General features: G+C 36.5%; 1 protein-coding gene across 1 annotated transcript; it reads left to right on the top strand.

Moving 5' to 3' along the window:
* The first annotated feature begins 1,636 nt into the window (after window positions 1–1,636).
* On the top strand, window positions 1,637–15,439 carry LOC145766807 (calcium uniporter protein, mitochondrial-like). The gene is made up of 8 exons (XM_082578513.1): window positions 1,637–1,810; window positions 3,476–3,530; window positions 3,781–3,948; window positions 4,771–4,875; window positions 6,344–6,504; window positions 7,138–7,341; window positions 12,815–12,900; window positions 13,463–15,439. Exons 1-8 carry the CDS (start codon window positions 1,637–1,639, stop codon window positions 13,590–13,592), a joined length of 1,083 nt encoding a protein of 360 aa, XP_082434639.1. The 3' UTR covers window positions 13,593–15,439.
* Window positions 15,440–15,967: the final 528 nt, after the last annotated feature.

Here is a 15,967-nt window from a genome sequence, read left to right as displayed (position 1 = left end):
TTTTGTTGAAGCAGTTAATGGTTTTAAAAATGTGTTGATTTACCTAAGTTAATGAGTAATGGTAGGCTTTAAGTTGTTGAGTTTAAAAGCTTGAACCTAGTTTTTGTGCAGTAGAAGAGCTCATAGCCTTCTGCTAGCTGTTTCTGTTAAAAATATTACTCTCGCAGTGTAGGTATTTTCCCACATGAGGGTTCAAGAACTATTTTGTAATTGACAGATAAAACCAAGCAAGCACACGGCATTTATCATCATACATTATATATATATATTAGAGTGAACATAAAATTATAAATTACGAATGTTTATGGCCAAAGATGTTCATAGTTTTATGTTCACTCTAATCTAATGTATGATGTTAAATGCCGTGTGGTTGCTTGGTTTTATCTGTCTGTGGTTAAAGAAAGTCACCTCTCCACCAAAATTGTATCTTGCAATTATGTGCTAGCCAAGGGCAAGTTAAACTGATGAACTCTTCCCATTTAGTTGTAGGCTATAGCTATTTTAAATTAGGCAGTGGCTATTTGACCGGCGCCGGTCTTTGAATCTGAAACACTATTTGACCGGTCATGACGTCACTACACAGTCACTTTTTTCTCTCTCAAAGCAAAAGACGAGAAGCGCGTATATAAGTTCTAAATTCGACAACTTTATTCAACTCGATCCGTGGCGCGTGCGATACGGTACTTCGCCGGCTCCTATTCCAGAGGGAATGAGTTCGATACTACCTGGAAGCGTTCTTTTCTTTTTTTTAAACTAAATTTTGACCCGAAGTGCATTTTTGTAGTCAATTTTTAATTTGAGTTGCGTTACATTTACATACCATTACCATTTTTTTAAAAGAAGCATTGTATATAACTAGAGCAAAAATGTAATGCTTCGTTCGGCAAACACGGTCAGATCAATCAATCATTTTATTTTTCGTCATTAACGCGTCCTGGACGAAAAAGATACTAACTATAAAAATCGATATAGACCTACCAGCACGTTAATGAATGGGAAAAGGTGGCAAAACCTTGAAAGGTTTAAAACGTGCCTGAATGAAAAATTATGTAGTAGGCTATATATCAGTAGTTAGCATGGCCACAAACGGAAAATTACCCAGAGAAATTCTCAAATTCCAGCAAATTAAAAAACTCTAACTTTATTACTCACATTTGAAAAGACATAAAAAATTGGGCTGTAGGCAACTCAAATTAAAAATTGACTACAAAAATGCACTTCGGGTCAAAATTTAGTTAAAAAAAAAAAGAACGCTTCTGGGTAGTATCGAACTCATTCCCTCTAGAATAGAAGCCAGCGAAGTATCGCACGCGCCACGCATCAAGTTGAATACAATTGTCGAATTTAGAACTTATATACACGCTTCTCGTCTTTTGCTTTGAAAGAGAAAAAGAAAAAAAGTGCCTGTATAGTGACGTCATGACCGGTCAAATAATGTTTCAGATTCAAAGACCGGCGCCGGTCAAATAGCCACTGCCTTTGAATTGACATCTTTCTTGTGAGGCTGAATTGCATTTTAGGCTGTTGTTTTATCTGTGCTTTTTAGTCAGCTAAATTTAGTATGATATATATATATTTTGTGTAACTTTATTATCAGCAGATTTTATAGGAAAACAAGGCTGTAAATTTTTGTATCATGGTACAAGGTAGTATTGTCAATCAATTATATAGATGTGGTTCTTCAAGACATTATCATTTTCTGGCAAGCACTGTTAAGTGTTTTAACAAACAATCATTACAGTTTTCATGCTGTGCATTTTCTTTAGAAAATAAAAGATGGCCTTACCGGTCTATTTTTTGTAATAATCAGGTATGTAAATTGTTAAACTTTGTGATGATGTCTAAATGAGGTGGAACATAATTGAATTTAATTGTTGTTTAGTTATATATCATATAACTCTGCTATAGTGACTTTGACTACAGTGACACTTTGCTATAATGGCATCTGTTGCAAAGTTTTTAAACTACAGGTAGAATTTGGCTATATATATAGTGACATTTTGCTATAGTGACACTTTGTTGAAGGTCCCTTCAGGTGTCACTGTAGGCGAGTTATATTATAGCCTAACATGTTGAATCTGATTTTGATTAGATTATATATTGTCAACACCTAAGATATAGAAGTACTGCGGTTTGATTGTGTTTTGAAAATTGGTGTAGTAATTATATTTTATTTTTGTGCATCATATTCTGTTTGTCGTATCCAGGCTTACACCTGGTGGTTGAAGATTTAGATTAAGTGGATGGGAAGGCAAGGAAGCCAATCTTCGTGTCCACCTTGTCCTTCAGGCATGCCTTTAAAAGCCTACTAAATGAAATTTTCAAATGGGAATTAAGCATTAAAATGCGTAAACTGAACATTCAAGAACACATTTCAAAAAAAAATTACCAAATAAAATTTGTTTTCAATGGCACTGGCAAGGCTTAAAGTCCAATGTTTCATTTATTTTTCATTTTTTTCAAAATGGCCAAAAAGTGGAAAACTGCTCGAGAATATGTCACTATCGACAGCTCAATAACAAAAGCCATGTTACCACATCTGATGTTTTAACATCAGATCTGATGTTTTGAGCAAACTGTGTGATGTTTTGATGTTGAAGTTTGATGTTTTGACATATATACATACATACATACATACATAGCCTACAGTTAAATCGCTCGCAGTAACAACTTTTGCACGATCAGCTGATTGCTAGTCTATAGTAACATAGACTGTGCAGTCGCACGCTTTGCTGCTCACGCTCATTCCTGTTTTGAAAGGTCTGACAAAAGCACTTACAGAATGCTGATCAGACCGCAATGGGGCAAAATTTTATTGAAAATCGTTTTATGGTAGCATGTTAAACACAAAGAACGTGGAAAATCGCCAAGTCAGGTTTTTCCTTTAGTATCCCTTTAATTGTCCTGCCAAAGACACAGCTGCATGCTCTTAAGCGGTGTCGAACCGACGCCCTTTCGAACGCCGTTCCAGGGCTCTCACCACTTGGCTATGCAGCGACGTGTATCATGATTTGTATCAGTAGGATTTTTAACAGCATATTCAATTGTTCATTGTTCAGCTTGTCACAACTTCAGGGCCACGTCACCGATTCAAAATAATTACTTCATTTACTGATGTCAATTAACTAAAAGCATGTGGCTGTGTCTTCGGCAGGACACTTAAAGGCATGCTTGAAGGTGGACATGAACATTGGCTTTCTTGCCTTTTCATCCACTTAATATAAATCTTCAACCACCGGGTGTAAACCTGGATACGACAAACAAAAAAACTTGTTTTTTTTAGTTCCCAGCTCCAATAACAAAAGTTTCTTGAACATTTAACTCTAATCTTAAATGTGGTGGTGTTTCCAAAATGTGTTTGTGACATTGTGTTTGAAACATCAGTGTTTAAAAAATGAATGTATATATATGCTAATAAACACCACTGAAGAAACAGTTTAAACCATAACTAACATATTATGTTGTTTTTGTGCAGAACCTTTACTTGTCACAACAAGTTCGAAAAATTCAAAGTAGTGCACAGGAAAAAGGTAAATATAAAAGCAAAAACAAATGGTTGTACAATTAGTAAAGTACATGTATTGTCTATATATGATGTTGTGTTGGTTGGTCTACAACAGACTGGTCCAAGTGTGTTAGCAGCAAGGGTTTCAGTGGCTTTTTATGGCAAAGTTACAGGACATTTGACACAGATTGCATGTTAGGAAGACTTGTATTAAAAGTAACACACAAAAAAAAATTAAAGTTTTGACTTAAAAAGTGTTTTTTATTAATTGGCAGTGAAGCTAGTTTATCAATCTGGATTGCCGGTTATCAGTGTCCCTCTCCCCTCGCGACATGAATATTGCAAGTTCACACTTCGACCAATATCTTCTACTGTGGCGGACTTTCTTTCCAACTTAAAAGAGGAAGATAAAGGAGTAGATATAGCTCACATCTATTCAGCAGGTATGGATAAAATTATAGGCTTGATTTTGGTATATAATGTTTCACTGTTAACAAAGAAGTGCTGATGTTTGCAGTTTGTGATATAAATGGTAAAGAATTTTCTCTTGAAATTATCTTTTTTTGCTGGATTATTAAGTTATGGTAAGTGCTGATGGTTATACGGCAAGTGCTGAGGTTTATATTTTAGGATTTAAATGATAAAAAGTTTTCATTTGAATTTAACTTGTTTTACTGGGTTATTAACTTAACGGTACTAAATATGTTTAATATCAAAATTATGCCTAATAAGGTAATAAGCATTTTTTTTATGTGTCCTTCAATCAATGGTTTTTGCAAAGCCCTTGGCCTTGGAGGCTCAAATGACTATATATATACATGTGACAACTGACAAGACTAGTTTAATTTGAAGGCCATACATATGTGTTAGGGCAGTTAATAGACAGAAAGTGGTCGATGGACTAGGCATGTCATTTTATTACCAAGTCTGAAATGGCACTGCAAGGTTTTAAAGTGTAAGCCAATACTTTTCAAGTGTAAGCCTAATGGGTCCCAACGTCAGCTCTGGTGATATCAACACTATTGCTAGATCAAAAAGATAAAGCAACACTGCCAACTCTTCGGCCATTTGAGCAAATAATAAAGTCTTTTTCTACAATTATCAAATGAGAAATAAAACCTAACCACCACATGGCATTCAACATTAACATGAAAATAAACTAAAAATTACAAACGTTTTCGGCCATATCAAATATAATTATCAAATGACCGGGCATTGTTTAGACACTGACTGCATTATCTCTATCAACATTTTTTTAATTTTAGATGGATGCCGCATTGCTTCAAATACACCGATTGAACACATCTTGAAAGACAAATTTGTCCTTACTATCAATGATTGTTCATACGAAGTTGACCCACCTGTCTTGGGTACGTACGGTAGTTTCAAAAAGTATGGTTCCTTTGATTAATATGCAAGTTTCAGAGCGAAACTGCAAAACGTTTTTGTATGAAACTAGCATGATGGCTTGAGACGAAACACATCCAAGACAACAAACCAGTCGGTTTTTCATTGATTCAACATCTGTAGATGTGGAATCAATGTAAAAAAGACGTCTGATATGTGTTCTGGGATATTTTTCTTGTTGAGATACAGTAATTGTATTGCAATAGCTTGATTAGATTTGTAATGATGTTCATTTGTCGCAACTGCAACCACGAATTCTCCTGATTGTAACAAATATAGTTAGGTAGGCAATGGGCATTGGGCATGCACTGGATAGTGTAGACTCTACAATTTTAAACTGACAAATTTGTAGACTCTACAATATCCTGCAGTAGAGCCTGCCCAAAGAAACAGGACTGTCAATAGTATACACGGTATATAGATTGAATATATTCACTTTGCTGATTAAGTTTGGCTTTTTAATTTAATAAAGCACAGAATGAAAGTAAGATGTTTAGCCGTTTCGATGATTGCTGAAATTATCGAGAGACTCATCCGCCATTTATTAAAGGGACGTTTTTCTCTTTTATAGAATTGCTTGCTTTAAATAATTAATGATGTGAAGAAACCATAGGCCTACCTTACCAAATAAAGAAAATGATCCTTTTACCTGGCTACCGTCAGCAAATGCCACGCGCTTATATGAAAGGCCATACAAAATGGTTAAGAAGAAAAATATATACTGCAACAGCGCAATATTTAATGTATCGATTAAGAAACATTTTTTTGTCAGTGATAAATTTACTTCTTTTTACAGCAACTCGCTCATTAAAAATTTACTTATCTTGTGAGAAAACGTCTTGTTTTTGCTTGTGTTGGCATATTGGTAACTCACTTTAAACTGCGTTTCTGTTGGTATGATCGTGACGTGTATTCGTTTATTTATTGTATGTTAAATATTTTTTTTTCAAACCTTCATTCATATTAATTTGTATTTGTACGGTATGTTTAAACAATCTACAAATACTTTAATAAAACATACAACTGTTTCTAATTTTTTTTTTAAATATCTAATAATACTTTACCCTCTACTTGTCACATAGCGAAGCCCTCATTGGGTATCCTGAACAAAACCAACGATTCTCATAAACATTTTTCAAGTCTAGGTTGCTTTTTTTTGCTAAAATTTAGTCTGGTGTGCTTAGAAATGGGAATCTAGGCTGTTTGGTCTTTGCTGAAATCCTTTTTGGTGTTGGTTTCTTGTCTGTTACTTGTACTGAGGATGCATGGCAAAACACTGTGTGAAACGTTATCCGAGCTTCTTTTCTCGACTTGGGGTTTTTACGTTACACAAACGAAGAACGTTTTTCGAAAAATAAGTAGCTTAGAGAGCGACCTAACTTAGAGAATAACCTAACTCTTCATTTTTTAAACCCATCTTCGGTTTTTTAGATTCGATATCCTTCGAAAAGGCAGAATCCTTGGATCAGGCAAAAATATTGATCTCTCATCTTTACAGCGAACTGCACCTCGATCAGCATCAATGGTCAAGGGAACGGGATCTGCTAGGGAGACTAGAAGCTCTTAAAGTTGAAAAACAGCCCTTCGACAAAGTGAGTAGACTAAGCACTGGAAAGAATAGACACATAAATACAGCCTAAGCATAAATACAGCCTGGGGTTTGTAAGGACACTCCGTCATTAAGTAATTTCAAATAGCAACTGTGAAACCCTTTCTCTCATGTTTGGTTATTCTAACCTGAACCACAATATGCCAGTTCTGTTTGTTTTTCGCGCTTGAAATCCTACAAGCCAGACAGCGAACGATCGTTTTTCATGTTGATTCAACGTCGTTAAATCTACATCTACAGACGTTAAATCAACGTAAAAGCGATTGATTTGCTGTCTGGGAAAGAATTGTATGCGATGTGCACAAGGCATTTGTAGTTGGGGTAAGTTGTTGCCTGACAGCGTTGAAACGACGTAAAACGATAAAAACGTTTATTACCTGGCTGACAGCGGCAAGTCAAACAATGTTGACAGAATTATGCTTTTAACACGTTGAATCAATGTGTTGATTAGATGGTTGAAATGATGTCACTTGAATATCTCGTCCAACAAATCAGTCTTTTTACATTGATTTAACATTTGCAGATATTGAACCAATGCAAAAAAAAGACTGATTTGCTGTCTGAGACAAACAGGTTTTCTTATCGTTGCTGTGATTGCTGTCAAATTCTGTTTCAGATGAAAAGCAACATTGCTGCTTCTGCCGCCCGCCGCACCCGGTTTATTATGTGGGGCGGCCTGGCTGGCATGGCGGCGCAGTTCGGCCTCCTTGCCCGTCTTACGTGGTGGGAATATTCTTGGGATATTATGGAGCCTGTTACTTACTTCATAACCTATGGGACCGCCATTATCATGTATAGCTATTTTCTGCTCACTCAGCAGGTAAAGCTGTTTTCTTCCTATTTGAGAATTTCTCAAGGCTTGTGCAATGTACATTAGGGTGCGGCTGATGCCCCGACCTGAAGCAAAACACCCTAACTTTTTTTTATAGGTGACACTTGGTACAAAAACAATATTTATGAAGTTTAAGACCAATCTATAAATGTTTAGGGGGTCCAGATTTGAATTGAAAATTGAGAAATTTGGTACTTAATTGCCATAATCGTGTAGTTTTACAGTGCTACATAGTCCTTCATTTATCAGGGTAAATGCTGTATTTAAGGTGATTTATGCTCCACAGTTGCAATGTTTCACACAGTAGGCTATTATTATGTTCCATACTATTTTTTAACAAGTAAGGTTTTACAAGCAGACAGCCAAACACTAATTTGAGAAGTTACGTGACAACCTATTGCAAAATATGCTTGATATGTAATTGCTGGAGAATGCAAGTATTAAGTAGTAGAACAACATAGTCTGTGTATTACTATTAGCCAGTACAATACACAACTTTTATTAAATGTGAGTGACTGAAATCTTCCTGGTCACTATTGTCAGCTTTCCCTTGAGAATCGCTAAAAGTGAAAACATGCCTATGTGATGTCATAATACCTTCAAAATGACTTACCACTGTTTAGCTCAGTCAAATACCTCCAGTTTCAGTCTAGTAAGTGCAGATCATTTCTAAGGCATTGTTCCCAGGTTCAGAATAAGGTTAAATGTAAGGAGTCGTTACAGAGCACTTCTCCTATATCAAGACAAGGCTCCTAACCATTTTAATTGTGACAACTTAGGAATGGTGAATTACCTTAGACATTTAGTATGCTTTGTGGTGAAACATGCATAGAATCATATTTATCAATTGCAGAATGCAGTCCAGAATCAATACGCATAGTTTGTATTCAGTTGGTAGGCTATTTAATCGAAAACAAGTTTGCTAGGCTATGTCTTCTTATGCACAACATGACCCTCGGTATGTTCTACTCGCTACGGTTACCACAAAAGCAGATCAAGGTATCAAACGTAGCAAGTTACCAACCTACAAGCAAGTGATTGTCAAATTAATTCAAACAATTTAATCAGGAAGGCAGGTAATTACAGTACAGTTGAGCAAGTTTTTACGTTTTACTTGTGAGCTAACATTTCTACAGTTGCAAAGCAAAAAATGTCAGAAAAAAATAATTTCTTTTTACAAGCAAGAATTTCAAATGAAGATTAAGAGAGACAAAGGCAAACCACTAAAAATATACAAGAATTTCAGAAAAAGCTTGGCAAAACCTTTCCTTTCTGGCCACGCAATGTAATGAAAAAAATAGCAATGAAGAAGACATGCTATTCCTTATCAGTATACAAGGCAACCGGGAAGCAAGTATGGCTGGAAAAGATAAAGTGTTAGAAGCAAAAGTTAAAAAGATCAGTACCAGGCCACAACAACAAGATAGACGAGTAGCAAAGCCGCCAAAGGAGGAGACCCGAGTTAATGGCATAAATAATGCTATTCATTTAGAAGCTGAGGATGAGGATGACGTGGACAACGAGCCATGCACATATTCAATGATTTGTGAGGTAGAGGAAAAACACTCTCATGATAGAAGATCAAAAACAGGAACAGCCATGTTCATTTCTCATGACATAATGAAATCTCCAGGATTAGTCTCTGCAGCAATCAGAAACAGCATTACACCAACTGCCTTATCTCTTACTCTCCATTCTATGGTTCAAGCCTGTTCTGGAGATGCTTTGAAGCTACATCTCCATCCATCTCAGTCACACAGACACAGAGTTGAAACAGCGCAACATATCTCATAAAAAATGCTCTCCGCATGGTCACCACCTGCTGTTGGTGCTGTACATTGGGATGGAAAGCTTCTGGAGACTTTAACCAGCAAGTAGAAGCAAGATGAAAATCTCCGAGTTTTGATATCTGGCATCGGTGGCATTAAATTGTTGGGTGTTCCAATAATTCCAACCCATTCAACAGAAACAGCTGGAGCACTTGTGTCCAAAGTTACTATGCAGTTGCTTGAAGATTGGAATTGCAAAGATTTTGTTACATCTCTTGATTTTGACACAACAAGCTGTAATACAGGGCATTAAAACTGGTGCTTGTATACAACTTCAAGAAGATATAGGTCGCCCCTTACTTTAGGCTGCGTGTAGGCACCATGTGGGTGAAGTAATTCTTTTTAAGGTGAAAACCTGTGGTGAAATGATATGCTTTTATGTATTATAGAGTACTGAAATACAAATGTTAGAATGTCACTTCGTAATATCTAAAGTTTAACTCAAAAGCAATAAAGGAGTGTTTATATTAAATTTATTATGGTTAAAGCCTACACAGCGCTGTGGTAAACGGCATTAAAAGTATAAAACACTGATTTTCTAGTGTCAGTTATGGTATGTTCTGAACAGGGTATTCATTCAAAGAATTTGCAATCCAAAGACACCATTTTTGAAACTTTTTGCAAAGTATGTTTCACAGATTTTGCCTAAACTTAGAACGGTTGCCATAATTCTGCAAAAATTTCAGAAATTCCATTGCACAAAGTATGCAAAGTTACCCCTAAATTGACACACTTGTTCTAAGTGAAACCTAAGCTTCTGTTCACAGCATAAAAACTATAATTTGCAATAATTTACAAAAAATTAGCTGGTATCACATGAGCAATGAATATACAAAAATCACTCAAATTTTTTTTTTAAACATAAATCACTCAATTTAATGTCAAAATTGAAATTTGGGAAAATCGATAATCCTATAAAAGTTTGATTGCAATCTGGACCCCCTAGACCTTATTCAATTTTGCTGAAACTTCATATTTAAGCTTTGTAGACCAAGCCTCACTTCCAAAAAAAAGTTAGGGTTGCTACAATCAAGTTTTAAATTTTACGGGGCATCAGCCGCACCCTAATGTACATACGTATATTGGACAAAGATTAACTTATTTAAACAGCTTGAATCAATGGGCCACAAACACAACAGTTAAAACGAACGATTTTATACGAATGGCAAATGACAGAGAAGTTTGGAAGACCATGATCGCCAACGTCTGTATCAGATCAGGCACATAATCATCATCATGCAGTAAAAAACGTTAGCCTACTCTAACTAGGCTTAAAAATATGTTGTTTTGTTGTTTTATTGCCATCGAAACTGTGTGAAAAATGACAACCTTATTACTGTTCAAAAGTGTATTTGCTATAAAAGCTATTCTTGCGTTGTCCGACAAAAATGAAAGCGCAAACACTTACAAAGCTTCGTTAGGAAACAATTGATCTTGGTCATTGCCTGGTATACCTCAGTGCGTACGACACAGAGGCTATCCGAGTTATTCTTTGATGTATCAAAATAGTCAATGGGTCTGTTGAATTGAATGCCATTCTTGTTTTCAAATGTCGACGTTTGGCTTTACATCAATAAACAAGTTAGGTACTTCAGTCCTAGAAACTTGATACCAAGTACTACTGTGCCTTCATCAACTGAAAGTAAGATTTTCTACTCACAAACGGTTTGATTGTCTTTGTGTTGATGTAATTTATGCATCATTTTGACATAATATTTTTGCACATTTAGCATTGGTAGTAAATTGACACTTTGACCAAATACGCTCAACTAGAGACGGAGAAATGACATTAAAATTTCGCAAGAATTTACATAAGTGGCATGATTTGGCAAGCTATTGCGTATTGAGTTTAGTACAAATTTCCTTTTCTTTTTACATTGATTCAACGTCTGCAGGAGTTGAATCAATGTAAGAATGACGGATATTAGCTGGGTCTGTTGTCGATTCAATCAGCTTTACCCTGATTCTCAAGAGAGGCAGTTTCTCTAACCAATTTTAAACTGACTTTTGCATGAGTAATTCCACACGCACCAAGCGTGCAATGAGTCTTCGGCCAACAAGCCGATCGCGATCTGTGCTACAATGGTTGGCTGGCTGGGTACTAATCGATAGGCCTATTACTTTGTAATAGTGTGTGTTTTCTGCAACAGTTTCGTGTTTAGCAAAATAACTAGAAGTAGAACGCACTGTTTCCATTTCTTTAAGCATGTTGTTGATATTCTGTTGATGTAATATGTCCGGTTTTCTTTCTCCATCCTATTATTATTATTATGACTGCTCATCCACATCAATATTGGAACTGGCAAATTCAATCCACAACACTTTTCATTAGGCTGTCATTCATTACTACATGTGTGCTTCTCTCTGTTTTTATTTTTTGCTATTTATTTTTTTTTGGGTTTTGTGGCCGTGCTAACTACTGATATATAGCCTACTACATAATTTTTCATTCAGGCACGTTTTAAATCTTTCAAGGTTTTGCCACCTTTTCCCGTTCATTAACGTGCTGGTAGGTCAATACCGATTTTGTAGTTAGTATTTTTTTCGTCCCGGACGCGTTAATGACGAAAAATAAAATGATTGATTGAGATAGCAGTGTTGTACGTTGACGCCGTCAATTTGACGGCGTCAACTTTTTGTTGACGCTGAGGCTAGCGCCGTCAGTTTATTTTTTAGTTGACGGAAGTTATAGCGCCGTCAACTATTTTGCCAATTTTAAGCGTCAAGCGCTATGCGTCATTTTTCGTTTTCATGGAAAATCTCGTTTCACAATGAGAGTTAAATTTTGTTTGACGTTTTGACTTTCAGACTGATGGCAACATTGAACAATCTTTTTTGTGGCAGCTGTTCGTCGATCTAATTATGCAGTTTCAAGTTTGTTTATCGTATCCCGGGTTAATCTGAGTCGAGAAAAGACGAAATCATCTTTCACAACTCGAAACAGTCTTAAAAACCAAACTCGTTAGAAGTCGAATACTTCCGTTTTGTGAGACCCTGGCTAAAATAGCGCTTGAAGTTAGCGCTGACGCCGTCAATTTCTTTATGAGCTTACGCAGTACTTTACGACGTAAAGTTTTTAGGCAATTCGCGCTGACGCCGTCAATTTATTTCATTGACGCGTACAACACTGTGATTATCAGACATTCAAAGTTTCGTATTCTGTTTAACTAACTGTTTCGTTTCATTACAAGTAATTGTGTTATGAAATAAGTAATCTAATTTTCAAACTCCTTTTCGTTCATAATTTTACAATAAAAAAACTGCTAAAGTTGGAAAAAAATTAATAAGAAACCGCTACACTTTTGTCTCAAATATGTTTTCAGATTTACTACTCAGAAACAAAACTATAACCCAGTTAGCAAATATTTTCTTTTTACACTGATTTAACGTTTGCAAATGCTAGTTTTGCTACTTGAGAAGTGGCGAAGTCCGCTCACAGTACATGACTAGGAACTATATTTTATCACCAGAAAGTTTCAAAACTGAACCGAATTTAAAAACACTGCTATCGTTTTACATTTTATCCAATTAGTTTCAATTCGTCCTCCTGCGTGTTGCTTGAGACAAAGCCCTAGCGCCCCTCTCTGTGTTGACCCCACCCAAGCTTGACATTCTTGTTGTTGTTTCTACAGGATTTCGCTTACCCAGACGCAAAAGATCGACAATATTTGAAATTCTTCCATCGTTCTGCTGGGAGGTCACAGTTTGACGTGGAAAAGTAAGTTGTAATCTTCTTAAAGTAACAAGTTAATAAAAGGTTGAAATTATATACAGCTTTGTTTCCGAAAGGTGGGCACGAAGATAGGCTTCCTTACCTTCCCGTCCATTTACATTTAATCTGAATCCTTAACCACCAGGCAGGGCCGGATTTAGCTGATGGGGGGCCCGGCCGCCCGGGGCACTTTTAGATCGGGGAGCCCAAGCCCAAAAAAATTTTTTGCGCCTTTGTCGCGAAAAACCACCTCCACCAAAATAATAATAACATAAAATCACATTTTTTCCACGTAGGGGGGCCCTTCAAAAGTCGGGGGGCCCGGGGCACCTGCACCCTCTACCTCCCTAAATCGGGCCTGCCACCAGGCGTAAGCCTGGATACCACAAAACAACAACGTTTTTTTTTTATTCCCAACGTTTCTTCACTGAGTACAACTGACTTTTTCAAGGAGCCTGTAGTCACCCGAAGAACTCAAGAAATCATACAACTCTGTCTCTAATAAATAGTGTAATTATGTAGTTACTATAATTTCATAACTTAATTAATAACTTTTCTTAACTTGCAGGTATAATAAACTTTGTAATGATATCGCCCAAGCTGAGCAAGACCTAAGACGGCTCAGGGATCCTTTACAGTTGCAACTACCAGTGGAACCAATCAGAATAAAGGAAACAGGAGATAGCAGTCAACCGTGACCAATTTAAAGATATTCTTGTGTTTGGTTTTCGTTGCTTTTGCCTGGCACCTGAAAAGTTTTTCTTTTCCTGATCTAACGATAACTGACGTTAGATTTGCATGGAGTCTGTCAGGAATGGTCATTTATTGCTTCTATTGCGTCACTGAGAGTTTAGTTCCGTTATGTAGGCCTAGTAGTATTTACTTACATGCTATTTAGAATAATTCTTATTGTTTGTAATCATTTAACCTCTCTGTTGAGACTCGATTTTGAGATGACCTTCAGAATAGATTTTATTTTGCTCGCACAAAGCTCGTACCCAAATAAGGAAGCAATCGATTTTTACATTGATTCAATATCTGCAGACGTTGAATCCATGTAAAAATCGATTGCTTTGCTGTCTAGGTATTCGCTTGTACGGACAAAATGTTTGTTTTCATATTCAACAGTTTTCTTTGTATTATGTAACTTACGTGTGTCTGCATGGCTTATTCCTGGCCTTTCGGTCAGACTAGCCGGTAGCCGACGACAGTTTTTTCTTATATCGCTTATCAAATCATGCAGCTTTAGCCTTTTAACTTTTTGCACCCTCAGGAAGAGTATGCCTGAAACGGTGTATGTCTTTGCAACCTAATTACATTTGCTCCTTACTTGCTCTTACTGTACTTTGTGAACACTACATTACTTCGAACCCAGCCCGAAAAACAGTCCTTTTTTACGCTGATGCAACCTCTGCATATGTAGAATCGAGGTAAAAAGAGACTGATTTGCTATATGAAGAGTAGTCTAACCCCGTGCGCTAAATCTAGGTTCAACCTTAGTTCTTTCTCATATCAGAACAAGGATGCTACAAATCCAAGTTTAATCAAGTGGTACTAGAACACGTACTTATAGTGGTAGTTGTTCTGAATATCTTAATTATCTGAAACTTGCTGCGTGGTGCATAGTTTTGAATAATTGTGTTTTTAAAGGTTTTCAGATTCAAAGAAACAATGCAGGCTACAATTTTATCACAAGTTGTCTGGTGTTCAATCACTATTATTCGTTTTTTCAGCAGATTTGTAAAAGAATCAATGTGAGGTTTACTTGATTCGGCGCACTTGCAGTTGTTACCGAACTGAAAGTAGTGCATGCAAAATTTCAACTTGCCTTGTGAAAATTTTTGTTTCATGTAGACAAGGTACTTTTAGCGGGGTCTACTGCCTCCCAGTTTTTTTGCACTTGAAGGAGGCTTACCTAATCCACTTGTGCGTTCTAGCACTAAGCAATTGAACGATAATTTTTAATTTGCAAGCTCACTTTAAATCTGTGATGGTAGCATTCATTGCAGGCTAGTTTGAAATCAACTTAAATTTTCTATCAGTGCTTTGAGTATTTTATTCTTTCAACGAGGGTCGTATGTTCCACCGTTTATATCAGTGCTTCTTAAACTATTTCAGTTTTGTTCACCCCTATAGCGTCTATCTCCAGATTTCATTCACCCTTGTCTTTGCATCCCTTGTCAAACAATAAAGAATATTGAAATTTATAAAAAACAATTAGTTTTGATTAAAAAATGAAAAACTTCGAATTGATTTTGTTTTTAGAAATTCTCACCTGTTCACTGAACAGGTTGAACACCCGGAATATATACCCTGCTCGCAAGCTGTCATCCATTTCACCCTTATTCACCCCTTTTGGTTGGTTCACCCCTGCAAAAATTTTATTCATCCTGGGGTGAACCATTCACCTGTTTAAGAAACACTGGTTTATATCACCATCAAGTTCCTTCCTCGTCGAGAGTCGGAGGCGATGAAGCGCCAAATTATTCTGTTGTGAGATTGAATAGAATCGCTTGAATAGATTAATATTACATTTTACACCAGACTGACTGTTTGACTTTTTTCAGCTGAACAAAACAGTGCACGGTTTGAACGCGTGGCCACATTTGTGTGTTCCATCCTAATGAACTCAACCGAATCTTCTAACATGGATCCGTTTGAGATCCCCACTTTAAAGTGCAATTCAACCACGAATGTACTTTTAATCATGGCTTCATGCTTTTGAACTATCACATCGATGTTTTGAAGGGGTAGGCAAACTATAAACATTAAACAGCCAAAAGGTCTTCTCGCTTTTAGTGAGATCACGTGTCAGTGAAACCGGACTTGAAGTGTTGACAGTTTGCAACAAGCAGAAATCGTTTTCTTGCTTGGTATTTTCCTTCACAACAATCGTTTGTCAGGTTTATTCTCAGTAAAGTTTGCGTCGTCCTTGATCGCGAAGTCTCTTTTTAACCCGGTAAAAATGCAACAGAAACTGCAATTTTGATTTTTAGTGTTAGTGGGACTGACACTCTGACCTAATTAAAGCAAAAACTCTAGTTCGAAAACGCTGACAATGAGACATGTGACA

This window comes from Aplidium turbinatum, chromosome 3 (genome assembly GCF_918807975.1).
Source record: "Aplidium turbinatum chromosome 3, kaAplTurb1.1, whole genome shotgun sequence".
In the NCBI taxonomy this organism is placed as follows: Eukaryota; Metazoa; Chordata; class Ascidiacea; order Aplousobranchia; family Polyclinidae; genus Aplidium; species Aplidium turbinatum.
This window is presented reverse-complemented; position numbering and strand designations above follow the sequence as displayed.